Raw genomic sequence first — 27,937 nt, 5'->3', positions numbered from 1 at the left:
CTCATATATAGGCTATGCGGGTTCGGGTCGGGTTGCGGATCTTGTGCCGACGGGTCGGGTTGCGGAACTAATTGGCAATATGTGCGGGTAGCGGGGCGGGTTTGGTATTGCAAGTCGCGGGGGCGGGAGCGGGTCTTGAAAATCCGACCCGTGCAGGACTCTGAACTGTATAGGCTATTAGCTTAAAACTCGTCAGGCACAAGGAAGGATCACTTCTACCTCAGGGCAGGCTACGCAGTACGCAAGCTAATGTCCCGCAGCGGGTGCCTCTCTGGTGGACTCCGGTACTGCACATTACTCCCCCGAGAAGTTTATTTTTTTATTTTTTTAAGTGAAACATCCGGGGCTTTTCAGAAAACATCCGGGGCTTGAGCCCAAGTAGCCACCCCCTAGCGCCGCCACTGTTTAACACGGTAAATAAAACGCAATCCCATGTTTTCAGCAAGCACATACCATTCTGTTGACTGTATAAGATATACAGACGACAGACAAATACATCTAGAGGAATTATGTACAGTCCACGGTACAGACGTCTACTTTACACAGACACTAGTGCTGAGCAAATCGAGGCCTATTATATTTCGCCCGGTCCAAAGGGGCGTTCTTTCTATGGCAAGCCGATTTAGCTTTTATTCATTTCTGGAGGATATCAAAAAATCTATTCTTATAGTAAGAATGCAAATTCTTGATATCAAAAATGCATTCTTTCTAGTAATAATGTTTATTTCTGATATCAAAAATAGAATTTTAACTAGTTAAAATGCAAATTATTGATATCAGAAATGCAATTGTAACTATAGTTGTAATGTGTATTCTTGATTATCAGAAATGTGATTTTAACTAGTGAGATTTGCATCGTTTTTCTCATTCATTGCAATGGGAGTTGGAATTTGACATTTCTGATATCAGTTATTACTAGTAGTTACAAATACATTTGAACCAGTAAAAATACCAATTTCTGATATCAATAATTCAATTTCAACTAGTCGAAATGCCAATTGTTGATCTCAGAAATACCATTTGAACTAGTTCAAAATCCTTTTTGATATCAGGAATTCAATTATTACTAGTTATAATTCAATTTGTATTTATGACTAGTTACAATTGAATTCCTGATATCAAAAAAAGGAATTAGGCCTACTGATATCAGAAATTGGAATTTGAAATAGTTCAAATGCCAACTCCCATTGAAATTATTAAGAAAAACGATGAAAATCTCACTAGTTAAAATCGCATATCTGATATCAAGAATACACATTACAACTAGTTACAATTGAATTTCTGACATCCTCCAGAAATGAATAAAAGCTAAATCGACTTGCCATATCTTCCACAGTCTTTACGGTACTGCAGTTGGGTGCACTATGCTCTGCTAACGTCAGAAGAAGACCCGCTGAAATTCAAAGTTGGAGGAGGAAACGAAAGCGTAAAAACAACAAGGAGGTTGTGTCTAGCTTTCTATCAATTCAACTGTTCCTTACAGACTTCTTTTCAGGTAAGACAACACACGAATTATTCAGCATATACATTGCCAGCTCTGTTGTTCCGCTTGTTAGTTTTACAGTTAGCTTGCAATTCTAAGCTAGGCTAACGTTACGCTGGTCAGTTTTAGAAAAGTTAGCTTGGAATTAGCTTGCCAGAGTCTATTCAAATGGCTGCGAAGCTAATGTTAGCAAGCTAAGTCAAGTAACAGGTTTTAATTACGCAGATATATGCTTTAACGCTAATTAGCTTTAACGAACACATGTTTATTCAATTGTTAGCAGTGTTAACAAGTTAACGTTATGTTACATCATTGTACCTAATCTTACTGGCTCGGACATAGGCCTACTGCAACATTTCATACAAAATGCTAAAACCGGATATAATATCCAATATTATATCATATTCCTCTGTCTGTGTAAACACGTCTGTTGTTACGTAGCTTTATTCATTCTATCGTGGCTATTAGGCTATAGTTCGTCTTAACCCACATCATAACTTTTAGCCGATCAATCGTTTCGTACATTACCTTCACTGTTGACACATCTTATTTGTATCCGGTTTGTAACTCACTGGGCCATTTTATTAGTTGTGAGCAGGTGAGTCACTAAATGAACTGCAATGAGTTCACCTGTTTGTAACAATGCTGTTGTGCTTAATAATAGCTTGCATCTTAAAACACATGATGTCACTGTTTGCGGCTCAGAATGGAAGCTGGTGAGGAAAATGTTGGCAACGTCATGAAAAGACAGAGAACACCTCTGTCAGATTCTGAAGATAATGTCCTCTTGGCACCAGGTTTGTTTGTGCCTTTATTAATAATAATGTAGAGGTTCACGCATATCTGTGTATCATATTCTCTGCAGGCGTTGCACTTAAGAACATTTTTGACTTTATCCTTCCCTTGCATCTTTCTATCTGATGTCTCAGAGTGCAATGATGGCCAGAAGCGACGGCGCCTGGAGGCGTCTGGTCAGGAGAACTGTAGTCCTAAACCCTCCTCTGGACGCAAAGCTGAGCTAGAGGCCAAGCCGGACACACCCATGGTGTCTTCAGTCCGGTCCCGGGTCCAGCAGCTCACACAGAGACGAGAGGGTAATCTTACCTTTACATTTGACCAGACAAGAAAATATTGTATCTTTTTATCAATAATGGAAGACTAAATATCATAACAAAACACTTCAGTATAACATGATATGAAAGTAGGATTTATTGCAGGGCTGTTGCATTGGTATTAGCTAGGAAGACATAATAAACAAGTATATATATATATATATATATATATATAAACATATTTATTGTATAGCACAAAATTAGACTGTACATACAAAGGTTACAGTTATGTGGGCGGTGATTGTGGGAAATCTGAAGTTGGTGACGTGTAGCAAAGGTCAACAGTCAAGCTGGATTTCCTGCATGCAAGATAAGAACTATTGTCAAGGTGCTGTGCAATTTGTGTGGTGCTATAAATATAAATGGTGTGTGTTGTCTTAGGGGGAGCTCCTCTTGCCCAGCGTTGCCTGTCTGATCCCGGGGTGGACAGCCCATTGCTCATCCTCCAGGAAAAGGGTTTCAAAGAGCATCTCCTTCGTGAGTATGCAAATAAACACACATGTCAAAGAGACATCCGACTTGTTACTGTTAAATACTATTTTCTATTATTTTACAGAGATTAAAACAAAGAATAATAGATAGAATACAATCAACCTAAAATGCATAAACTTGAATGATCTCAGATCAGACCTGACAGTGGCCAGAGGGCCATCTTTGAGGGTGTAAGTTCAGTTCAAATGATTTGCCGTACCCAGTAGGGCTGCACGATATTGAAAAAAACTGACATCGCGATTTCCCCCCCCCCCCAAAAAATGCTAACGCACTTTGGCACAGAACTCAAGATAAAGGTACCCTTATTACTTATCGTAGCTGCACATACAAGATATCCGATTTAAAGCTGAGGTTCCAAAGATTATTTAGGTATATAGTATCATCACTGAGTGATCCGAACTCGCGACAGTGGAAGCAAACACAGACATCACAACACGTACCTTTACATAGCTTCTAGGGGAGATGTCTCACCGTAGCTGTCAATCTGATCAAAAGACGTGTTCAATGGCATTAAAACGAGAAAAAATGCGGCTGAATCAATTAATCCATAGGTTTTTAACGTCTCTGTATACAAAAATTATTTCATTTATAATCCATAATTCCATTTTTATGTAAAAATCGCAGAGCAAAAGTTAGCTGCTAATGGTAGCCACCAGAGTGGCTGCTGCTTCCGGTCTTGGCTATGCGGCAGTCCAGCGCAGTCTAACACACGCACATTATCAAATAAGGATTGAGAGTGACGCGTAGCCAAAACCGGAAGCGGCATACACTCTGGTGGCTACCATTGGCAGCTAACTTTTGTGCTCCGATTTTTACATAAAAATGGAATTATGGATTATAAACAATTGCTTCAAAGCCACATTATCAACCTATGGATCAACCGATTCAGCCGCGTTTTTTCTCGTTTTAATGCCATTGAACACGTCTTTTGATCAGATTGACAGCTACGGTGAGACGATCTCCCTAGAAGCTCCGTAAAAGGTACGTGTTGTGATGTCTGTTTGCTTCCCCTTGCGAGATTGGATCGCTTAGATACTATACTTAAATAATCTGTGGAGTCTCACCTTTAATCGGATATATTGCATGTGCAGTTTCGAGAAGTAATAAGGGTATCTTTATTTTGAATTCTGTGCTAAAGTGTGTTAGCATTTTCTTTCAAAATGAATAAAACCGCACGTCCCTGCGGTGTGAATATCGCGCATGCGCATATCGCGGTTATCGCCATGACACGGTATATCGTTCAGCCCTAGTACCTAGCTGCAAAGTCGTTAGTAAAAACATGATTGTAACAAGGGTTGGAAAGAAAGCTTTTGGGACTTTTGCATAATTAGCTTTAAAATACATCATGCCCATTGAATTGTACACATGTACTACATTCAGCAGCCCACTCTATATGATTTGATATTTGATATACTTTATTAATCCCTGTGGGGAAATTGTTTCTCTGCATTTGACCCATCCTGTGTTAGGAGAAGTGGGCTGCCATTTTGAACGGCGCCTCGGTAGCACTTGGTCTTGCCGGGACTTGAACTGGTGACCTTCCAGTTGCCAAGCCAAGTCCCTATCGACTTCGCCACCACCGCCCCATTGTATGGATCATTTGCCAGCGTCCCACTAAATAGGAATTCAGTACCCTCTCACAACCCACTGGACGCACAGGGCATTCTCCCATCACATGTTTAGCCCACACTGCTGTAGTGAGCTTACCTTAAGTTAGAATGAGTCAGTCGATTAGGCAAAAATAACATACATCTCGACTAGCTCTATTAATGCAAATTCTATTGTTGTTAGACACCATACTGCTGTATTACATAGACAAATACAGATATGTATATGGTGTTTTTGCTACAATTTCTTAGATTTTAATTTGACCTGATTCCTATTCGTGTTTGATAGTTAATCCCTATAAATGTGGCCCTCAGGTGAGGGAGAATTCAACCAGCGACTGGAGCGTTTCAAAGTGCCAGTCTTCCAGACTGCCCCCCCCACCACAGCCAGCTCTGCCAACATCTCTCCGCGGACCCCATCCAAATTTGTGTCTGCCATCCAGCAGAAGCTGCAGGGCTCTGCAGCACCCAGCTCCATGCAGGCTTCACGCATCCGCCAGGTTGGTTCTTGGCCTTTTTTTACTAAAATGTATTATCCACTCTTAAATGAACTGGATCAACATCATTGTTGATCTTATTTTCTTTAGTGTATATGGGCAATTTAACTCCTAAGCATTGTGATATAAATCCTTTACCCATATAAACTATTTGCAATATCCATCAGTATTTCTTTTTTGAATGTTCAAACAGTTAAATCTATCTAAATTGAAGCTACTAGCTGCTGCACTGTCCTTAATTATATTGACTTGAGCATGAATGAGTACCTGTAGGAAATGTATGTCTTGACTTGTGACCTTGTTTCACTGATCAGCAACGGGAACGGGAGTTGAACCAGTTGCCGTTCCAACCAATCAGTGAGAACGCCTGGCTGAAGAGGAGCAGCTCTGATCCCTCATTATCTCAGGTGGGCTTGCGATTATCATATTTTATAATTCAAATAAGAATATGTTGGTCTTAGCTGTCAGTAATGTTGTGTTATTGTGTTTTATTAAAGTAGATGTGTTTTCTATTTGGCACATAAAAGAAATGGAACAGATACTCACTTTATTCTAGACAGCTTTCCACATCTCTGCGATGCTGATAGGATAGGCTGCTTATATAGCGTTTGAATGGATAGGATGCCCCCTTTGGCTGGCATGTAGTATGTTCAGTAATATACTCAGAATGTCACTTCTTATTGTAAATAGCTTTTGAGGGTTTTTTATACACTAGTTCATGTAAACATTAGCAGGGATGGACCCCTCCTGGCCCCTCTTCCTCCGTCTGGGTTCCTAGATCCACAAGAAGAGTTTGTTGGCCTCCTATGCAGCCCTGGGATGTGAGTCTGTGACCAAATAACCCTTCCCTTTCTGGTCATTCTTTTGCTTCAACACTGCCAAATACTTGGAGCCAATAAAATGGGCATCATTGATTTGGGTAGTGATAAGAATAGGAGCAGTGAAGGCAAATAACAAGGTACAAAAAAAAAGTCACCTTGTTGGCATAATAACCCATTTACTTGGCTCCAGATATTTGTCTCTTCAGAGGTAGAAGATCACTTCTGAAAAAGTGCACATATTAAGGTGTGGTGTGGTTTTGGGGAAATTGATTGTTCACATAAAGGATTATCTTTTCACTTCACATGTCATGAACAGCAGCTTATATTAGATCCATAGTGGGTATATGAGAAGGTAACACACTGCTTTACAAGGATGATGTCACAGTTCCAATTTATTTCATAGGGTTTATTGAAAGAAAATCACCTATAATGAATAGGGATACAACTGTATGTTACATGAATAGTAACATAGTAACGCACTTTTTATAGTTGTTTAGCACACAGTCACGATAATACATTTGAGATGCTGTACTGTATTACTCTTTTTAGTATGTGTATTTACTTTGATTATATCACAAACATCAGATGAGGCTCTGCTCTGCATTCTTATATCTTATTTGTGTTCCCTGTTGCTTCTAGCAGATGGATGATGATGATGCTGTGATGAAAGATGGCAGCTTCACTGAAGCTTCTACATCTGGTGCAGGTAAGACTTTCAACATCAGACCTACTTTTACAAAAACAGTCATTATAAATATACAAACACACATTTTGTTCCTGAAGTATAGAGGATTAGGTCGATACACACAGGATTTCAGCAGACGGATTGTAGCAATAGAAGTAGAAATGACCTAAACTGATCTGCAAGACCAGTATTCTTGCCTTTTTGATGCCATCGCACTCGGAGTATAACAATTGTAAAACAAAAAACACTACTCTTTTAAATCTATTTGTATTTATTCCCAAACAGTGATACAGTACCAACATTTCACCTGCTACTAGAACCGTTTAACTGACCCTTTCTACAACCCTTGAAATGCTGCTGTTTGGTCACCTACAGTAAGACGTTATGCTTACATACAGGGTTCTTACGGTCATTAAAAACCTGGGAAAGTCATGGAAATTCTAAATGCAAATTCCAGGCCTTGGAAATTTATGGAAAACAATATTTTTCTCAAAGTTTTGGAAAAGTCATGGAAATGTAACTAAAGTTGCATCAAATATAATTTATATTTTATCTAATCGCCGAAATAGTAATACTATAATGATAATAAATACTGTATAGTAATGAAACGTAAATTAGCATTTAACTGTCGAGGTATTTTGCTGGTGAGAGATTTTAGTTGCTTTAGCGTGTAGAAGCTAGTAAGCCTATCTGATTTGTTTTAGATAGGCACAACATGTTTCATATGCAGACCTTATTTTCCTGTTCCATGTTAAAATAAACCATTTTCAGTGGTATGCTGAGAAAGAGCCATTTCTTTGGTCATGGATAATTACGTAAAGGTCATGAAGAAGTCATTGAACATCATGGTGAAAAAGTGTATGAACCCTGTACATAGAATCTGGTCCTACTTAGTAATAAGAAGATACATTATTCCTATTAGTTCCACAGTGTGGTATACAGACTTTCTTTTTTTTAATAAAAAAGAGCACTGGTTTGCCATCAATAGTCATTAATTTCCTTAAGTTTAAGTGCCAGTTTCATTATCATGATAGAAACAATATCTACTTTAACAGTGTTTTCCTCCATTTCAATTAATAGCAGCACCTAAGAGAGTTGCAAGGAAGTCCGCGTGTTTACTGTGTAATATATGCTTTTCTAACATCATTATTCTACACTATTTAAATCCATTTTGACACCCACTTAATATAAAAGAGTAGATATGAATGAACTAACACGGGTAGCCTATTATAACATGTAAGACTACTTTTCAACAGGATTAAAGGCACCCAGAGACTGTGAAGGATCGCTAGAGCTTGGAAACTCTATTGAGGGACAGATGCACATGGAATGGATGGAGCAAAATGCTGATGATGGAGTCAGGGAGGAGAAGGAGCAAAAGAGTTCCGCTGCACAGACTGGGACTGTGTTGAATTTGTCTTTTAGCGAGGATCAGAGTTTCTCAAAAGCACCTTTGGGTGAGGAACGCATTGAGTTGCCTTCAGGTAAAGAGCAAGGCTTGCTAGAATCAACTCATTCAGAGGAGTCGAACATGAAGGAACCGGTTGAGGATTCCATAGTGATTACACAGGGCAGGTCTGGGTCATTTGAGGAAATTGATAGTTCATATAGTGAAGAGGGCATTGAGCCTTCAACAGATGAGGAGTTAAGGTCTTGGAGTTATCCTCAAGAAAAGGTGTGCAATGAGGAAGAGTCTATCAGAGCTGCAGAACAGGAGAAATGTGTGTGTGTTAAAGAGCAGGAGAGTCATTGTGAATCACCTATAATGGAAAAAGAGAAAATGGACAGTGTTGCAGATCAAAGTGAACTCTCTGACATCCAACATGGAGAATGTTATTTGGTTGATGTCTCTGCTGAAATGCCTGGCTCCTCTAAAACGAAGGAAGATGAAAAACCTAGACCTGAAGAGGATGAAGAACAAGGGAACATGGAGTCCTGTGAAGGAGCAGTTGCAGAAGATATTCATATTTTTACAACAAAACAAAACCAGCAAGATACAGGAGAAAGTACTTCTACCGATGACATATGTCAAAAGTCAAAGGAGATCCGGGCAGCTAATGTGAAAGAAGAAGACTTGGATGTGGACTCATACAAAAGAGTTCCAACATCTGCCTTTGCTCAGGGTTTGTCAGAGGTCCAGGTGTCAGATCACCTTCTGGAGACAGGGCAGGGTGTTGTAGATGGGCCGTCAGAACAAACCCACAAAGCAGAGGGAGGAGACAATTCAAAGAAAGTCACCTTTATCCTGGAGCCTGAGCTAATCCATGACTCAACAGTGTCTGAGGAAAATACCTCCATGGAGTCCAGGGCGGAGGCAGGGTCAGGTGAGAACAGGAAGGAGGTGAACCTCTAGAATCGAGCACGTGGGTGAAATTGTTTGTTGGTGAGACAGAAATCACTGCAGGTGGTGGGTTCATATTGAGAGCAGAATGTTTACAAATTCACAGGTGGACAAGCTTCTCCACATATGTTTGTATGGATGTTTCAGTTTCACTTAAAGGTTACATTATTCAGCTTCAATGCGGTGGTAAGTAGAGAGACCATTTTAAGACCATGAGCACACAGTTTCTATTGCAGGGTTGCACTTGAGGGAAAAGTTGTGACTGGGATTAACCTACAACAAGATAGATCGTATCTATATGGTGTGGGTTTCCTTCATTTAAATACAATTGTCTCAGACATTAGCAGGCGTCTACCTGTGTCAATTGAAGTTTTTTATTTTTTCAGAAAGTGCCCTCCCTTTGTTAATGTATCTTCCATAGATGCTGAACTGAGCTCTCACGATGAGACCAACACTGCCGAAATTATTGACCAGATGTTCGATGAGGTGCTGGAATATGCTGGAAGGATGGAGGAGCAGAGGCGGGATGAAGACACTGAGGACAGCGGCATTGGCATTTGCTCTGGAGACAAAGAAAAGATTGACATGGAGTCAGAAAAGGAGAAAAGTGAGGAAGAGAGGGAGTCCAAAGAAAAGCACTGTGATGAAAGCAAGAAGCTGGAAAGCAACAAGGATGAGCTGCTGACTTTTCCTTCCAGTGGCATCCTCTCTCCTCTCAGCAAGTCTTTAGAGGCTGTGGTTACTCCTCTGGTAAGATAATTTCATTTCCCCAGGAATAGTTCAGATAGTTCTTGGGATTTTGCCTTCACACCAAACATATCTGGAACTAGAACCTAGTTCATGCAAACCGTTTCACCCCTGTTCAGTCCCTGCTAGAGAGGGGATACTTGCCTGGGGAGGAAAAGGTTCCAATTTCTGATTGTCTGGGCGAATTGCAAAACACGGCCCGTAAAACTCCGAAAAGTTTTGTGAAGCTGCCATTTTATTTGCTCGCATTATTAGCATTAGCATTAGCGCACCAATGAAGAGAGAGACTAACTTATGGCAACACAAAATAAACCGTGGGAGCGGTGGAGTGATGAGGAGGTGTCGGCGCTTCTGGCGATTTACCCGGGACTTCGGGTGGCAATTTAGTCCGGGGGACTCCGGGACTTCGGGCGGCAGTATATTCCGTGAAGTTGTTTGCAGGGACTTATTCCGGTGTGAACGCGATTTACTAGGACAGTTCTGGGACTAAAGAGTTCGGCGGGACTAAGTACAGCAAAGTACTTGGTGTGAAAGCGGCTTATGAGCTTTCCATACATGTGTTCCATTCATAATTCAGTCCCTGGAAAACATATTTAATGTTCCATATTCCACCTACAGCGACTGGAAGCAAGCCAGGATTCCATTCTTCCCTCTCTGCTCCTGACTCCTGAAGAGACCACCACTCCTGTTAGTGAATCTGCTCCTCTATACAGGTAATAACAGCAGGCCCACAGGCCTTCTTAAAGCTATGATGATACATTATTTGATGTGACTAGATAGAATATCAATAGTTTCAGTTGACACAATGTTTGAATGTTTTTCTGTTCTGTTTATTACAGTATTGATGCCTACCGCACACAAAGACAGAATAAAGCGCCCAGCATTCAGAGCGTCACTCCTGGTGTTCAGAGGCGAGCTCCAGAGAAGTCCCGACCTCAACCCTCCGTCAACACCAGGGAGAAAATCACGGTGTGTAACACGACCAGACTAACCTATAGAGTGAAGTCGACTGCGTGTAGTCATCTTGAAGTCAATGGTTTTGAATGTGTTTTTTGTTAGATAAATAGGATAAGATAATCGGGTCTATAAATAAGGTTGGTGGTTAACACAAGCTGAAGGGATGTTCACGTCTTGTTCTACAAAATACGCAAGTGAATACCCCACTGGTGAATGTTTGAATCTTCAATGTTTATTGCCTCGCAATAGCTTTTTCCTTCTGGTGGAAAAAATGCTAATTATAATGTTTTTTTTTTTCTGAAATCCAATGGAAAAATCTCATTGCTTTTGGTTGATGGAGCACTTGCGATTCTAACTTCTGAGTCGGCCAACAAAAATACATCATCACTTCACCACTATAAACTGCAGGGCTCGACATTATAAATGGCCCGCTGGCCCGGAAGCACTATTTAGACACCCCGTAACGTACTTTCCACTTGCCCGCTCGGGCCACTAAAAATATTGTTTAAAAATGTTTTTTTCCTGTGTTATAGGTATTTTGACTTGCAATTTTGTTAAATTGTTTCGTTTATTAACGCTACAACATAGCGTTTGGTGAGTCGCTTGTCGTTGTTGGGAGAAAAGCAAACAGCTGTTTGCTGCGGAGCGCAGCGCGAGCAGGCTCCCGTGAGCGGGAGCGCGCTCCTTCACTACAGACTATCGCGCCACCTAACCATTCGCCAAAATGTTTTTAATACCACCGGTAACCGGCCAAGCGCCGTGCAAAAAAACAATCTTCAAATAAAAGAAAGTCACCGGAGGAGTTAAAGGAGAGTGACATGAGTTGCATGAGAAGAAGAGGGAGAGGAAGTTTCAGCTTGATCGATGGAGTTGGCTTCTAGTGGTGCAGTGAGGCGTCCTAAAACCCTTTTTTATAATCTATCGATTAGATTTATGATTAGAAAATTATAAAAGTAGGGTAAACATGTGGAGATTATCCGGCTGAACAAAACGTGCATTTATCAAACGGGTTTGTTTTCCACGGACCTTATTTCCAGCTATGTTTCAAAACCCTGTGGAGAAATCCCATTGCTTTTTGTCGAAGGAACCAATAGCTTACTTCCTGGTTTTAGGACGCGTCACTGGCTGCACCTCTCAATATGATGCCAATATAAACAAGGTCTTCTTTAGTCGGCTCTGTACATCAATGCCGACCTATGCTGACAAGTAAGTGAAGAGTAGTAGTAGTAGTATAAAGGTAATTGGATATAGGGAAATGTCCCAGCAGTTTAGGATAATGAGTAATCTAATCGATAGCCATTACATTTCTAACTCCTAATGACAGGAAGGCAGAAGGTGCCTTATACAAATAATAATACTCATAATAGCAGACATCTTTTATTGACCACAATATCATTATTTTAATAAACTAAATATGAACAATTGAGGAAAATGAGGAAGAACTGACCATCAACCAATTTCAGACTTCATACTTCAGGATGAGATTTAAGTATATACTTTATTAGATCATATTAAATCAGTCAATTTGAAATGTAAACTGCGCTTCAAAATTGAAAGTGAGTAACCCATAGTGTTACATGTTGTCCTGTGTTTGTCCAGACTCTGAATGAAGAAGCAGGGAAGCTGCAGAATGTGATCAGCCAGACGCTGCAGGCTCTGAGCTGCTGCACCGATGAAGAGCATGGCCGAGGCTCGCTGGAGGAGGCTGAGGCAGAGAAGCTCCTGCTGGTCTCCTGTAAATCTACTACTACTACTACTAATAATAATAACTTACATTTATATAGAGCCTTTCATAAACCCAAGTATGCTTATACAGAGGGAACATAAAACACACAACAGAACACGCAAGGACTGCACAGAAAACAGACAAGGAGACAGAAGGCACATAAGGAGATGTGTGACATTGTTTGTGAGTGCAGGGGGATGAAGAAATTAAAGTGGGAAGGCTCACAAATTAGTTTTCAGGGTTTACTTGATGATATCCAGAGAAGGGTCTAGATTTCAGTTTTAACGTAGCCATCTTTGTCTACGAGCTACATATGAAATATTGCTTTATTTCGATACTAACATTTTACTTACAGTTGATGAAATAACACAAACGAGTGTTATTTAAAAAAAAAAAAAAACTATTATGCATACATTTGTCTGTTTATATAATAATAATAACAACCATCCCTATTTCGCAAAGCCTAAATAATTGTATTTAAAGCATAAGAGTTTTTTCTTCATCTTCTTAATTATCTCCATGTGTTCTACTTGTGTGTTCCAGGTGAGAAGCGTTCTGCCCTGCTGGCGGAGGTTGCTAGACTGAGGGAGGAGAGGGGCTCTGAGTCAGGAGAGGAGGGGGACTATGTTCCCCAGCAGCCCTGCAGAGGGACGGTCAGCATCACAAACATCCAGCTGCCTCTCAAGGTGGAGTTTGTCTGCTCCTCACACAACCGCACAGGTAGCAGGAAAACAATTCTACTTTATTTGATTGCATTTTAATTGTCCCATGGAGGCTGACAGGGGAAAACGCACACAAATGTGCCAAAACACATGCACGAAACGCCACATTTAAAAAATGCTGCAATACAAAATGCTGAAGTTCGGGAGTTATAAAGTTTGTCAATGAAAATTGCATAAATCCTTCAGATATTATTGCAGATCTGCCATTGAGCTAACGTAGCTGAACTAATCATTTTAAATATAGTGAGTGACTAATTTGAAGCATTTTGTATCTGCAGCATTTTTATATTTGCATCGTTTCTGAAGTTGCAGCGTGTTTCTCCTAATGACAGGGTTTTACGCCATTGCAGCGCATGTGCATATTGTTCATATGTATAAGTTTAATAAAAACACGTTTTCAAAATGCAGGGCTTAGCTAATAAAAATGACCTGTTTGACATCCAGTTAGAAAGGACTACGTTTTTTTGTGTTTAGGTCGGCCGAGTCACTTCTTTTTCGTGCTGATCCGCTACGGGCCCTGCAACATCGATGCCACGCCGCTCGCCACGGCTGCTGATGCTAAGAACGGAGACACTATCTCCTTCCCTACTTCTGTCATCCTGTAAGCTGCTGCGTTGTTATTGCGTTTAACAAAATATTATGCATCAATCCTGGAACACATTTGCTGCTTTTACATACTACACACTTTATTTTTCTGAATTGACAGAATGTTTTTTCACAAGTAAACAAAACCATTTATTCCTATTGTTTAAATCAGTGATGGACACCCTGGTTTTGGGCTTACAATGCTTTTAACAAACTATAAATGAATGGTAACATCCAAACAGCTTGTCCTTTAGTACAGTGCTTCTCAAACCTTTTTCAGTAGTGTATCCCTTTGAAACATTTTCTCAGCCAAGTACCCCCTGACCAACCCGAACATTTTTGATCGAAAAAGCCTATACAAATAATTCTAATATAGTGATGTTCCCTCAGTGTGTGATTTATTAACTCCTTCATGCAAACTAAGGATATTTTCATTTTATGCATGAAAAAAAAATAACATAACGAAAAAAAATTAAAACTGATTTTTCCAAGGAGTTTTTCCACTGAAGTAATATCTGTTTAACAAACCAATGAACAAAATGATATATTATGCAAAACTATAAAATACAATACACACATTTGAGATGTTTATATGAGGACCCCCTTGGTGTTTTCTATTTAACTTGTTCTAAGATTATTTTTGTAATCATGCATAGTATTTTTTTCATGACGTTTTTTTTTTTTTTTTTTAAATCTCACGTACCCCTAGGGGTCCGCATACCCCCATTTGAGAATCACTGCTTTAGTAGGACACATTTGTTACACGTGTTGAATGTTGAGTTTCTTATTTATGATCTTGCTCACTTGCCTTTTTAAATGTGAAAAGTCTCATGCCTGCATAAATGTGATCATTTGAGTGGGAATATATAGATTATTGCAACGTATACTGTTTTGTCCCCTTGATATTTAAGGAAGGATATCCGCTCATCCTTTGAGATAGATGTGGAGGTCTACAGCCTGGTGAGAACTTTCAACATATTGATGTGAACTCATATTTTGCTATGTTTTCAATCAAATATCTATAATAGACTGAAAAATAATTGTTTCCATTGTGAAATAACATTTCCAAGTTTAGTATGCTAGGTAGCTCAGCATGTTGTTGGCTTAACGTGATGTTAGCTTGCATGTTGTTGACCAATGGGGTTTTTATTTTGGTGGGCTGGGAGGCATGCATCTTGTTAGCACACTAATTTTCTTAGCATGCTCGTTGTCTTAACAGGTTTTTCTGGTACATTGTGGGTATAACAGCATTATTAGGCACATAATTTACAAATGTTCTGTTTTTGTGCCATTCTAGTCCCACACTTCAGGTGGTAACAGCAGTATGGACCGGGCTAGCGCAAAGTCACGGGTAAGTCGGGAGACAAATAAATGAGCCATGTGTGCATTTACCAAAAAAATACTGATTAGGTTAAGTTGTTTGCTCATATTCAGGTTACGCCAAGAAAGCTTCTGAACACCCTCAAAGTGAGTATCCCGTTAAATGTCCCGTCCCAATCATAGAGTATGTGTTGTTATTTAACCTCTCACCTAAACCTTTTATTTTGCATTTACAGAGATCCAGTCACAGTCACAGCCTGACATGTAAGTTGAGTTTTATTTTGGTCAGTACTTCTGATATTATATCTAGGGATGCTCCAATCGATCGGCCGCTGATCGATATCGGCCGATACTCACTCTCTGCCGATTGATCTGTGCTCTCTAAAAATGCCGATCGCATGACGTAAAATGATGACGTAAAATACATGACACTTTTCTCTGTGCGCGGCAAAGCCATGGATGTATAATAAGAACTGGATACAGCGTGGGAGGCGGGGCCTCATTCATTCCTATGAGAGTTGCTCATTGGCGCATGAAGACAGAATGGCCCAACTTTTGAGAGAGCGAAACGTCGGAGATTACCCGTCATGCCTGAGAAGTACCCGTATGTGCGTATGTGCCCCCAAAAGGCTCGTTCACATCAAGCACGTAAAAATGGCTTCACCAGTCTGGCTGTATTTTAAGGTGTCCGAAAAATGACAATAAAATAGCGGTATGCAACGTGTGTGAAGCAGAAATCCTGCAGCTCCACCCGCTGTGATGGACCGGTGAGCGGAGCAAAACACTCTAAGAGTTAGACCTAACACACTTAGCTATTTGATCTACCTCTGGAACAAGCTAAACTAGTTATACATATATTTATTCTTCACTGTCGGGTCACTCATTACTGGATCAGTGAGCTGCATGAGATACTGACAGGAGAGAGAGGAAAAGAGAGCGCTTCCGCTCATTTCTCCCGTGTTATTATCCAAAGTTAATGTAAACTTGAATAATGTACTTCATTTGGATGTAATAATTATGTGTGTTGTTTGTGGAAGCTCCAGTGAATGAGCCCCATTAACTGAGTTGTAAACATCACTTTAAATGGAAGATCCCCGCCCACTCGATCGGATCGGCGATTGGCCCCAAAATTGGTGATCGGAGCATCCCTAATCTCTAGGGATGCACTGATACATAGGCCAGACTTTGTCGTCGGCCGATGTTCGCCCTATTTACTGCCATCGGCAAATGAGGTGACATTCACAGATGGCGGTCGCCAATGTTTTTGTTATTTTTTTTTTTCTCGCGATCCGTTACATCTGCGGCACCCGTAGTTCGCTTATATAAAATAAAAACATGAACTAAAGAAAACAAAAAAACAACGTGTCGGCAGTGTGGGGTTTTGCAGTTGGCAAAAAGTGTTCCGTTGACACGGAACGGAGCGCTCTCTTTTCCTCTCTCTCTCCTGACAGCCCGTCAGTATTGTCTCATGCAGCTCGCTGATCTAGTAATGAGTGACCCAACAGTGAAGAATAAACATATTTATAACTAAGTCAGTGTGATAGGTCTAACTCTAAAGGTGTGTTTTGCTCCGCTCACCAGTCCCCTCACACAGCATGCACACGGCGGCGTGCGTTGAAGCTTGCCGGTGGGCGTGTCTGAAACTCGACCAACAACCAACGTGGTTTCATTGGATAGAGCTTGTACTGGCATATGATTTGATTGGCTGACGCTTCAAAAGTTGAACATTGCTCAACTTTTGAAGCGAGCAAAGCGAAGCGACGGAACCACAATGCAGTTCGGCAGAGTGTGACGTCACCCCATTCAAAGTGAATGGGCAGAAGCGTTGAAGCTTCAACGCACGCCGCCGTGTGGACGGGCCGTCACAGCAGGCAGAGCTGCGTACTTTCGAAACAGCGTACCATGATGTTATAATAACGAACTTGCTCAGCCTTTGAAACTGAAACCATTTTGCGAGAGAAATTATTTGTTTTTCCTGGCAGAAAGTGGAATGACAAGTGGAAAAAAATTACATTAAAGCATCGGCCGAATTGTTAACATCGGCCAAGAAATGTTGCATCGGTGCATCCCTAATTATATCCCCGTTTAAATCAACAATTACTCAAGAATATTAAATGTTTAGAAAATATACAAATGCATGCATATTACTGACTGTTGCAAGTTTATCATTCTGCTTTTCCTTATCATTCAGCTGCAGCTCTTCCTGCTCTCAACCCTCGTCGCTCCAGCAACTTTTGTCTGGTGGGCTCCCATAAGATCGACTTGGCCTCTCTGGGACACGGCAAGTTCCCTCTGGATAAGGTAATCTGTCATGAAAAGGAACATACTCAGGGTTTTTGCCATCCAAAATTAGGAATGAAAGGTTAATACAATTCTTCATCCGTCTGTCTGGAAATGAGGTTTGCAACTGAGCAGTTCTGTGAAAGCAGGATTGTTCATCAGATGAATAATGTTAATATTTAAACGGATTATTTGATATGTTCATATATCTTAACAAGCCTTAGCCACATCCATACATATTTTTTTCAGGCAAGTAAAAACAACTCATGAATGAAGTTTGGTGGATTAGTTTAGGTTCAGACACAAATAGTTTTTGTGGTAATAGTTAATAATTTGATAAGATTCAGAAGGGAAAAACATGGCCTGTGTAAAACATCCACTGTGCTGCAGAAACCACTATACACTCCTTTGGTGCTTTTATTTTTCTCACACGGGTGCCACATTGGTGATGTAACATGTCTGCCCCTCCCTTTCTGCCTCCCTCCCCCTCTGTCCTGTTTCCTTCACTCAGATGAAACTTGAAGGCAAAATCAGGAGGCTGCTGGGAAATGAATTTCAGGAAAAGGTTTCACTCTTTTCACAACACTGCCAGCCCTTCACCTCTCTCTGTTTTCTTTAAAGGTCACATGTCATGGCCATTTCCACTGATCATAATTCCATTGTTGAGGTCTACTAGAATAGATTTATACTGTGCAATTTTCCAAACTCACATTGGTTTCGCATACAGCATCTCTGTAAAGTATGTGTATTCAGCAGTATTCACTCTCCACTACACGGCTCGTTCCAGCTCTTGCCCCCCCCTCCCTGTGAGCCCAGTGTGCTCCGATTGGTCGGGACCAATCGGGACGTTGTGAATCGCGCTGAGCTCCGTGGAGGTGTGATTTCCTTGTTTAGCGAAACACAGCCAAACTCATCCTGAGCACACACAAAGTCACAGCCGAAGTAAAAACAATAAGCGTGGCTTGATATTGAGTAAGAAAAAGGTTGATCAAGGCTGTGAGAATGGGTCTGCAGAGAGAATTTCGCCGCGATCCCAACTGTCTGTTATCAGCCTGCAGCCAGGGAGGAGAGATCAGCAGAGCTGCCTGCACTGAGTGTGTGAGGAAGTCCGTGGATTGGTCAATTTGGACCAATCAGCGGGGGCTTAACGTAACGGCTCCACAGATTGGTCCATTTCGTTCCGGGGACGACATGACATCATGATGTACCCGGAAGAATCAAATGGACAGTGACGTATCTCCAACGAGGCGTTTTGGAGAGGTATTTTCTGTGTTAGAGTTTTTCTCGCTACATGGTGTACTTTGAGGGTTTTGACTCTGCACACCATTTACATGCATAAAAACCTTCATAACACACAAGGGGACGGGTAATAACCGGAAAAGCATGACATGTCACCTTTAACATGAACTAGTCGCTGACTCGTGACTTAACAAATGAACAGCCGCTGTGTTTGTGGTGAATGCTTTTATTAGCTCAAGCTATTTCCAATCTGATCTCATAAATCAAAAACACTATCAATTATGTTTATTTTTATTCCAAAAGCAAATGTATGGTAAATGACTAATTGCTTCAAGAGATATATGCTTGCTATATTATATATTGATACCCCCACCCTAGATCAGGGGTGGGGAATTTGATACGGCCCTTGAGGTAATTTATAAACACACGGGAAAAAAAAAAAAATTTAAGAAATCTAGACCGCAAAATAATTAAACAAGCGAGTGCCTGTTTTTCGTGGCCAAGGTGTGGTATATGTCTCGTCTGACAGGGGTGTAGAGCTGACGGAGAGCACCAGAACGCGGCTCCGCAGGCCCGGTTCTGCGGGGTGCATAAGGGTGCATTGCACCCTCATTTGAAAAGTGAAAAAAAAAAACGTGAAAAATATTACATATAAAATAATACGAATTTAGTTGAAATAAAATAAATTGTGGTTGAATAACATTGTCTGCTGCATTTAGTTGGTCAATCTAAACGGTAAGTAGCGTTATTATGTCAGGTGTGCGTGACCTGTGCCGCTGCGCGTTCGTCATCTGCAAGGTGCTTACACAGCAGTCAATGATGGACATCAGAAAATGGTTAAAACAACCAGCCCTTATCGCCAGCAGTAACACTGCATCTACTGCAGGTAATAACAGTTCAGATCATGGGGACATTACGTTACCCGCGGCCACCGTCGTGGACACTAACGCCCGACTCGCCGGCTTTGCCCGCAGCCGTCTTCATTGCCCCAAACACCGCCACCCCCCAGCGGCCCGCAAGTGCCAGAGGACCTCGGCAAAACAGAGCCTGCCCAGGTATATTTAAAACAAGTACCCAACTCCCCTGTACAGTGGGGTAAGGCGCTCATTTTGCAGCTCATGGTTTCAAAACAGAGATTGGCTGGAATATTCATGTAAAAAAATATACCATCTTCTGCTATGCATGTAGTCATTTCGGTTCAAGTAAGTCAGATGCCATCACCACAACTGGCTACAACAACTGGCGCCATGCTCTTATAGGCTACGTGATAAGGGACTGAGAAGGCATGAATCAAGCAAAGAACACATAGATCCATAGATCTCTTCATTTTGCCCTCAAAGTGCACCAGATTGATGCTTTTAACTTCAATATATAAAAAATAATAATCTCGGGAGCATGCACCCCTAGAGGAGGTGAGGACCCCCCTAGAGGGTGTTGGGTCCACTCCCCACTTATAAAAATAGCACTTTACCACTGCACCCTCAATAATCTCAGATGCACCCAGAGTCATTTTGTTCTGGAACCGGGCCTGCGGCTCCGGCACTTCAGATAAGGAGCCGTACACATGTCGCAGTTTGTTCGTGGCTGTGTCTTTAGCTGAAAGCCCAGTGGCGATCTGTTCCTCCGTCATACTGATCATACAGTCAATAACTTTGTTGTTATTAGCATCTTGTTAGCTAGCTATGCTAACGAATATAAGAAGCTTTTTCTCCAACCAGTGAGGTAAAGCCACATCTTTATATGATCATTAGTTATATACAACATTAAGAGAATAAAATAAACAAGTATAAAATACTATATGACAGTAAAAAAAAGTTGTTATTAATAAACAAGAATAAAGTTTAAAAGGGGAGTGATTTGTAAAATATCCATAAAGAAAATCTGCTTACAGTTCTGTTTCATATGATGTTGAGAGATGTATCCATAGATCTCCTAATGTTGCTCTCAAAGTGCACCAGATTGATGCTTTTTACCTTCAACATAAAAAATTAAAATCTTTCGGAACCCCCTAGAGGAGGTTTTGGTGGTCATGCCACAACCGTGCGTGCGTGCGTGCATGCATGCATGCGTGAGTCATGGTGAGATATCTGGATTAAGAGGTTGCTTTTTCTTTGCACAGCATGAAAGAAAGGTGAAATGAATGGGCTGTGATTTTAGTATTTTTAAGCAGAGGTCAATAATTTGTACGGCCCTCGGAGGATGTTGAAAAAATTGAAATGGCCCTTGAGAGGAAAAAGGTTCCCCTGCCCTAGATGCTTATTCCTAGTGTAATCTATTCATACACATATTCACAATACATTTACACGTCACTCCAAAATGCGGTACCTTCTCATAATGACAATCAGAATATCTAAAAGGCTATGTTGGAATGAAATTCTTTAAAATATTTTCTGTTTCTTGCTGCTCTGTTTGTCTTCCACGTTAAACCAGTTTAACACTGCCCCCCCCCCTCTTCTTCCCCACACTGCAGGTGCCTTTCCTCTCTCCTCTAGAGGGCAACATCTACCTGCAGCTGAACAGCGAGGGGCACTCTAGTGTACAGCACCAAGGCTTCCTGGTCAGTAATGTGGTGATGCTTATTTTCAAAAACTCTTTCTGCATTGCTTACATGTCCATCTCAACATTAAATGTCCTTTAGCTGACGCCTATATCCAAAGCGACAACCATTAAGGATATATTTTTGGAACTGCAAGTTACATAAGCCATACCATTGTTAGTGCAATTTATGGCTCACCAACCTTAATGTTAACACAGAGAGAGATAAATAAAACACAAACACAGACATTAGTTGAGATTAATTATTATTCAGTTGCGCAACAACAACAATAATCTTGGAGTACAACATCACCTGCCAATCGCGGAAATGTCCCCCCAACAGTAGCAACAATCATAAAGCCTATATAGCCACTGCAATGAACACACACACATTTTCCCTAACCATTTTTATCATGCAGCCTGCCACACTTGTATATGTTTAAAAGTCATCATTTCATGACATCCTTAGGAGAAGTAAACTAACAAAGGTTAACTGTTTTTATAACCTGAGGCCTTCTTTGAACTTCCTCCAACCTCGGTGTCAGCTCACTTAAAATGAATACATCTATTGATCATTCAGAACGACCATTGTCTCTCTAACTCTGTGTGACCCAACTCAGTAACACACATCATATAGCTTACCATGTGACTTTAATGAATATGCCAGAAATACGCTGTAATAAGGATTGCCATAACACCATTTTGAGTGCTAGAGCAGAGGTTCAAATGAGACGGAAGGCATTTAAGTCTGCAAAGGAAGATGTGTCGTGATATCAGAGGAGAGCTCGTTCCACCATTTTGGAGGCAGGATAGAAAACATGCATGTTTTTGTTGAGGGGTACCTGGTCCCCCCATGAGGAAGTAGAAAGGCAACTGAGGTGAATGCGTAAATTAACTGGTTTAAATAATCACTGCTCTATGTAAGACACGAGTGGATCTGCCTATTTTTGAGTGTTTAGTCAAATAAATGTGTTGTTTAAAATGCATTTTGATGGAATATACAATATTAATCCTCCTAAAAAATAAATACAAAAACTTAATTGAACGTGATAAGCAGGCTCACTTTCATATCTTAAAGACAGTGGTGGTTTATTAAACATCCAAACGTCTAAGCATTATACAAACATGAGTGGTATGTCGGGCGGTAGCCAGGCCCCCCTCATAGTGAAGCAGTAGCAGAGTCTAGTGGACGAGCTCAGTGTACTGTTTGACCAGCCTGGATGTAAGATGAGCCTGAGACTAATGGTGCTTTTCCACTGCAGGACCTAGCACGGCTTAGTACGGTATGGTTAGGTCAGGAGTCGGCATGCGCATGCGGCTCTTTAAGCCCTCTACTCTGGCTCCCTTGAGCTTAGACAAAAATAAGAAGGGAATAAAATAAAAAATATTTTTAGGACTATTTCTATTTTGTTGCACGTTTGAAAATGTTTCGTATTTTGAGGTGATGCAGTGACACATCATTTTTTCTTTTTAAAAACGGTTTTAATTAGGTCAACTATATGCGTCATATCCTGCTGCGGTAAATAACCTGACCCCCGGCTCGATGAGCGAACTATGGATAAATCAAAGAAAATAAAAATATTGGAGGAACACAGAGGGTTTAATTCTGCGTGGACAGAGTTATATGCTTTCACAGCAAACTATGCTAGCTTACCGGTATGTTTGATATGTGGAGAGAAGTTGTCAAAGGTGCTGCAGCCTTTACGTATTGGAGGAAAAACACGGAACATCTGACGATCTTCAGTCATAATTCAATCAGTTAACTCTTTTTAACATTTAACATCTATCTATGTTTTATTTATTTCAAAGTGGGCCCATTTTAATTATATTCATTTTCTTCAAATGTGCAGAGTACTCCCCAAGTGCTGTGTTGATTTATTTTAAAGTAGGCCTGTGTATTTTTTTGTATTCTCCTTATTAAGAGTTCTTTGTTTATTATTAGAGGTAAACAATTATCTATAATAAATGCAAAAAAACTGTAGTTTTTGACTGATGTAACATTATATACAACTTTATAAGCTATCAAATATGTTTTGCGGCTCCAGACAAAGAAAAATTGGTGGAAAAGGGGACAAAATGGCTCTTTTGGTCAAAAAGGTTGCAGACCCCTGGGTTAGGCCTTGCTATGCCAGGCTCACTTTATGCTGCGTTTCCATTACAGTTTAGTAATGGGGGTAGTAACTATGGTAATGCAGTGTAGGCGGTTGTTTGGCGGGCGGAGCGACGCTGTGTAAAACTGCCGTGATGTCATCTTCAATGCGAACCACAAAACCAAAACATCAGCCGTTAGCTGTTAGCACTCAGAGTTCACAGCTCCTCATAAACTAGACAAAAGTTAAACGAGTACAAACCACAGACTGAAGGAAAAAAGGTGAAAAAGTAGCATTGAGCCGGAACTACCCCTAGTGGAAAACAACCCGGCCCGCTTAAACCGTGCTGCAGTGGAAAAGCGCCATTAAAAAAACCTTGAAAAGCACGTACCAGTGTCTTGAATGGGATTAGAGCAGCCACTGGGAGTTGAGCAGCTGGGCAATAAGGGAGAACTAAGGGAAGCTCAAGACCAGCTGTGCTGCGCTCTGGATGGGCTGCAAAGGTCAGGTGACATATGCGGGCACACCAGCCTAGAAGGATTGAATAAATCAAGGCACGTGATTGCAATATCCTGGACCAGAACCTACACTCTCTCCTGGATTAGGAATGCATTTGTAGCTTCCTGTACTTATAAACTACATATTGCAAATAAGTGGGTCATTTGTATGGGTTTGTCCCTGTTTACAGTTCTCAGTCCTATGATAAGTCACTGATGGGAGAGGCCTTTCCTGGAAGGAAGAGCAGTTTAGTCGTGTCAAGGTTTAGCTTCAGGTGGTGTGCAGACAGAGATGGTAACCTAACAGAATGTGTCTCTGGCTCTCTGGCTAACAAGAGGTTTACCACTAAATCTTAACATTCACAGAGTAAATTGCGTCAATGTTCCTCATAATAGTTTAAAAACAATTGTGAGTTTGTTAAAAGATGAAAACATAAGTAGCAGTTTTACCCAATCCGGTGGGAATGAGCTGCTGTCTTTGCTAAACTATACAATAAAGTAGTACGCTAATCCAATAAGACGTAATAGATGTCTTTCTAAAACAGTGGGAAACAGTTAAACTGCATTTCTCTGTGTTCGGTTGTTTTAAATTCCCACTCTCGCTTAATGTGTTCCCAGACCATGTTTGAGATGATCAGTGGATACGGGGTGTGGCATCGCCGATATTTTGTTCTGATGGGATGCACCATGTCCTACTGGAACCACCCCAATGACAGAGAATCTAAGGTATGGATGTATGGACCAACACACAGAAGAATCACCCATTTACTTTAAATAGCTTTAACTGTGCTTCTGTGTTTACTTCCCAGGATGCAGAGGGCAGCATTTCTCTGTCCAGCACCAGCAGTCAGTGTGTGCGGCCTGTGAAGAGGGACTCGTGTGCGCGACCGTTCACCTTCGAGCTGGTGAGCAGCGTCCCACAGCAGCAAGACGCTGGCCAGGACACCTTTGCCAAGTAAGACTGAATAAACACTAATAAGCTTTAATAATCATGTGGCAGTTAGTGAAGTGTAAATACGCCTGAATGATTTCACTTATCATTGAGAGCTTTAAACCACTACTCAGGATTTGCTTTTTATTGGTTGTGTGTTCATGTTGATGTCCACTAGTGATCTCACAGGGGTGTTTTTACTTTTGACATTCAATGAGAAACGCCTTCTGAGACAGTAATGTTTGGGTTGCGGTTTGAAATTTCTTTTGAAACCGTATAATTACTGTAAAAATATTTAAGATTAACAGTCTCTACATCAGGGGTGTCCAAACTACGTCCTGTAATTATTTACACAGTATTCAATAAGCCTCATATTCAAATATTTCAGTCAATTCAAGTTGATGAAATGTTCTAACAAATCTTTGCATCTAAGTTATTTGCATAACAAGCTTGAAATATACCTTTTCCTATTCTTCTTATAAGCGATGAGCTGAAGACTTTTTTAAACAAAATTAATGAAACCTTATAGAGAGATGTGATGTAGGCCGTTTTTTTCTATTGGAAATTCAATTATCAAGCAAAATTGACCAACATTTGATTGATTCTGCTAACATCTAAAGGCCCTGACACACCAGGCCGAAATTGGCCGTTTTCGTTAGTCGGACGACGAAGCGTGCCCTGTCGCCCCAAACTCAATTTGGTGTGTCCTGCACCGGCGGCCTTCACACGCCTTGTTTGGCCTTTCATGGCCGACGCACGGCCGATTCAACATGTTGAATCGGCGTGTGCGTCAGGTACAGGCAGTCGGACAAATAAATCACTCTGATTGGCTGTTCAGCAAGCAAATCAGTGCATGAGAAGCGAAACGGTTGCTTGAGAATGTCTTCCACAAGCAACACTCCAATGGCTGATAGCTCCAGTACCGCACGAAACATGTTTTCGATGGACGAGAGTGAAAATGGAACGCACACGCTATTTGTTGTTTGTTTATAACACGTAGTCTGTTCTTCTTCTTTGTCTTCCGATTGTTGCCTCTTTTGAATGACGAATACACACTACCGCCGCCTGCTGGTAAGGAGAGATATTGCCGCTCACGCATGCGCAGTTCGTACGTGCTCGGCTGAAGTCTTTGCGGTGTGTTCCAGTGCGACACATGGCCAAGACGCAGGAGAACACGCCGACGCAACAGTCGGCGTCAGCGAGTTCTCTGGTGACTGCTTGGTGTGTCAGGGCCTTAACCTAACTTATGAGGCAATATACCTCACCTCTAGTGATTTGCCCAGCCCTTCGTATATTTTTCTGTATTTGGCCCTCAGTGAAAAATGTTTGGACCCCCTGCTCTAACAACACGAGCAATCTGGCCAAAAGGCATCATATTTTGGTATCATCAGGATTGCACAGTTGCCAACTGCCATAACCTCAAAGCTCTGTTGCCCCAATTACGTGGAAGGAGTACTCAGATGTTGTACTTAAGTAAAATGTACTATAGAGTAGGTATACAAAAGCATTAGCATCAAGTAAGTACTCATTATGCAGATTGGCCCTCTTTAGAATAATATTTAGTATATGTTTTGATTATATAAATGTGGTAGAGTAAAAGTACTCGATTTGCCTCTGAATTGTAGTGGAGTAGAAGTACAAAGTAGCAAAAAATTAAAATGCTCAAGTAAAATACAGACCCTCAATATTGTACACTCCCTTTTTAAAAAAAAAAAAAAAAATAACAAAGTACCCATAATAACACAGTTCCCTAAAGGCTGATGTTGTTCTTGTTCAGGCGTTGGTTTTCAGCTGACTCCAAAGAAGAGAGGCTGGACTGGATGGAGCAGCTCAATCAGGCTCTTTTGGACTTTCACACGTGGAACCGAACACCAGAAAACCAAAGGCAGCAGTCCAACACGTGCAGCAGTGGGAACCTGAGAGAGAGCATCCTGTAACTACATCACTGAAACACCAGATCCCTGCTGCCCAGGCTCCATGGAAACACAGGGGAGTGTATGTGTGTCAGGTAGATGAGCTGGGATCAGGTTTTACATTATTGTTGGAGAGCGGCAGGAGGTGAGCTTCTCTTCACAGTTGAAATGAAACTGATGGATCATAAACAAAGCGAAACCCTTCTTTATCTCATATAGAAAATGTTAGGAGATGACTTTGATTTTCATACTATTTCTTTTAATCTGAATCCAATCAAAGCTGTTGGTTTACACTTTTATTTGCTAAGCTACAGTTGGCTGTTCTAATATTATTTGTTGTTCATGATTTTGAGGAAAGAGCTGCTTCTGTTGGCAATACTAATTGGTCACTTTCAGTAGCAAAAGTAAAGCTTCTTGTAGCAAATGTATTTTTGAGATAATTTACATTGTATTTGCATTGTTAAACTGGAAGGATAAACAAAGATATAGATATATATAGTGACACAAACAAATATACAATGAGGGAAATCTCTACTTAACTAATGTAGAATGAGAAGGTATTTGAAGGAAACACTAAGAATTATTAGCATTAGGAAGAATGCTTCCAAGTGTTGGAATGGAGCCTTTCATAGTCATTCAGACAGACAATATCTGCTTCTGTTGGGCGAAATAATACGTGTTCTATCATCAGCCCAGACTTGTCTGTTTCTGTCAAATGTGATGGAACAAAAAATAGGACTTAATACTTGTCAGTACTTGCATCTTGGGGCCATTTGTCTGCAGTGTTCTCTCATATCCAATATATAATTTGCGTTACTGCACATAAAACACATTTATTTGCATATTAAAACCGGTTTTATATTTGTACAACAGTGGTGTGGTGAGGTAAGAAGGGACTGTAGTGATGCTGCTGCAGTAATCTGTTCTGTCTGTCCTTTCCATGTGTTTACACCTATCAGTCTGTCCCTTTTTGTTATAAATGTTATTCATGTGAACTCTCATTCTATGCACTTAATGGAAGGTCCCAATAAAGTAATGGATTGAAATGGCTACAAAAACAGTGTACGTTTGTGAACTTGACAAATCAGGCATGTTTTATTTTAATGCAATTGTCTTTACAAAGGCTAATGCATCTCAATAATGGCTCTGTGATATTTTTATTTCCAGTAGAGAACACACTCTCCCATACAGACATTTAAAGCCCATATAAAGGAATGTGAATGGCCACAGATGTCTTGACGTACGCAGCCTGTGAGAGTGGCAGGAAGGCAGCTCGGGTCAGGAATGTCATACAGGAAGTGGTCTGAAATTAGACTTCCTGTCCCTCCCATAGCTCCTCTGGGTGGAGCCACTGGTG

The 27,937-nt window shown here is 40.8% G+C and overlaps 1 protein-coding gene across 9 annotated transcripts; it reads left to right on the top strand.

The window, feature by feature from the left end:
- The first annotated feature begins 1,412 nt into the window (after positions 1–1,412).
- On the top strand, positions 1,413–27,632 carry anln2 (anillin, actin binding protein 2). 9 transcript variants are annotated; one of them, XM_071203426.1, is made up of 25 exons: positions 1,413–1,495; positions 2,189–2,280; positions 2,413–2,577; positions 2,977–3,072; positions 5,010–5,194; positions 5,506–5,598; positions 5,926–6,012; positions 6,652–6,718; positions 7,954–9,021; positions 9,460–9,788; positions 10,404–10,498; positions 10,625–10,754; positions 12,342–12,477; positions 13,012–13,188; positions 13,665–13,791; positions 14,687–14,735; positions 15,073–15,126; positions 15,210–15,242; positions 15,332–15,359; positions 17,287–17,396; positions 17,887–17,940; positions 21,085–21,171; positions 24,355–24,462; positions 24,546–24,691; positions 26,445–27,632. In XM_071203426.1, exons 2-25 carry the CDS (start codon positions 2,190–2,192, stop codon positions 26,602–26,604), a joined length of 3,675 nt encoding a protein of 1,224 aa, XP_071059527.1. In that variant the 5' UTR covers positions 1,413–1,495; position 2,189; the 3' UTR covers positions 26,605–27,632. The 9 variants fall into 9 exon arrangements, with proteins under 9 accessions (XP_071059527.1, XP_071059528.1, XP_033941425.1 ...); XM_071203427.1 differs by having other exon boundaries at positions 5,923–6,012; positions 6,655–6,718; XM_034085534.2 differs by having other exon boundaries at positions 5,923–6,012.
- Positions 27,633–27,937: the final 305 nt, after the last annotated feature.

The sequence above is a fragment of the Pseudochaenichthys georgianus genome, chromosome 6 (genome assembly GCF_902827115.2).
Source record: "Pseudochaenichthys georgianus chromosome 6, fPseGeo1.2, whole genome shotgun sequence".
NCBI lineage: Eukaryota > Metazoa > Chordata > Actinopteri > Perciformes > Channichthyidae > Pseudochaenichthys > Pseudochaenichthys georgianus.
This window is presented reverse-complemented; position numbering and strand designations above follow the sequence as displayed.

Coding starts and splice junctions, on each gene's coding strand:
- anln2 (XM_034085534.2), top strand. CDS start 2,190: ATGGAAGCTGGTGAGGAAAATGTTGGCAACGTCATGAAAAGACAGAGA. Junction 3,073..5,009: donor TTTCAAAGAGCATCTCCTTC/GTGAGTATGCAA, acceptor TGTGGCCCTCAG/GTGAGGGAGAATTCAACCAG. Junction 6,719..7,953: donor AGCTTCTACATCTGGTGCAG/GTAAGACTTTCA, acceptor ACTTTTCAACAG/GATTAAAGGCACCCAGAGAC.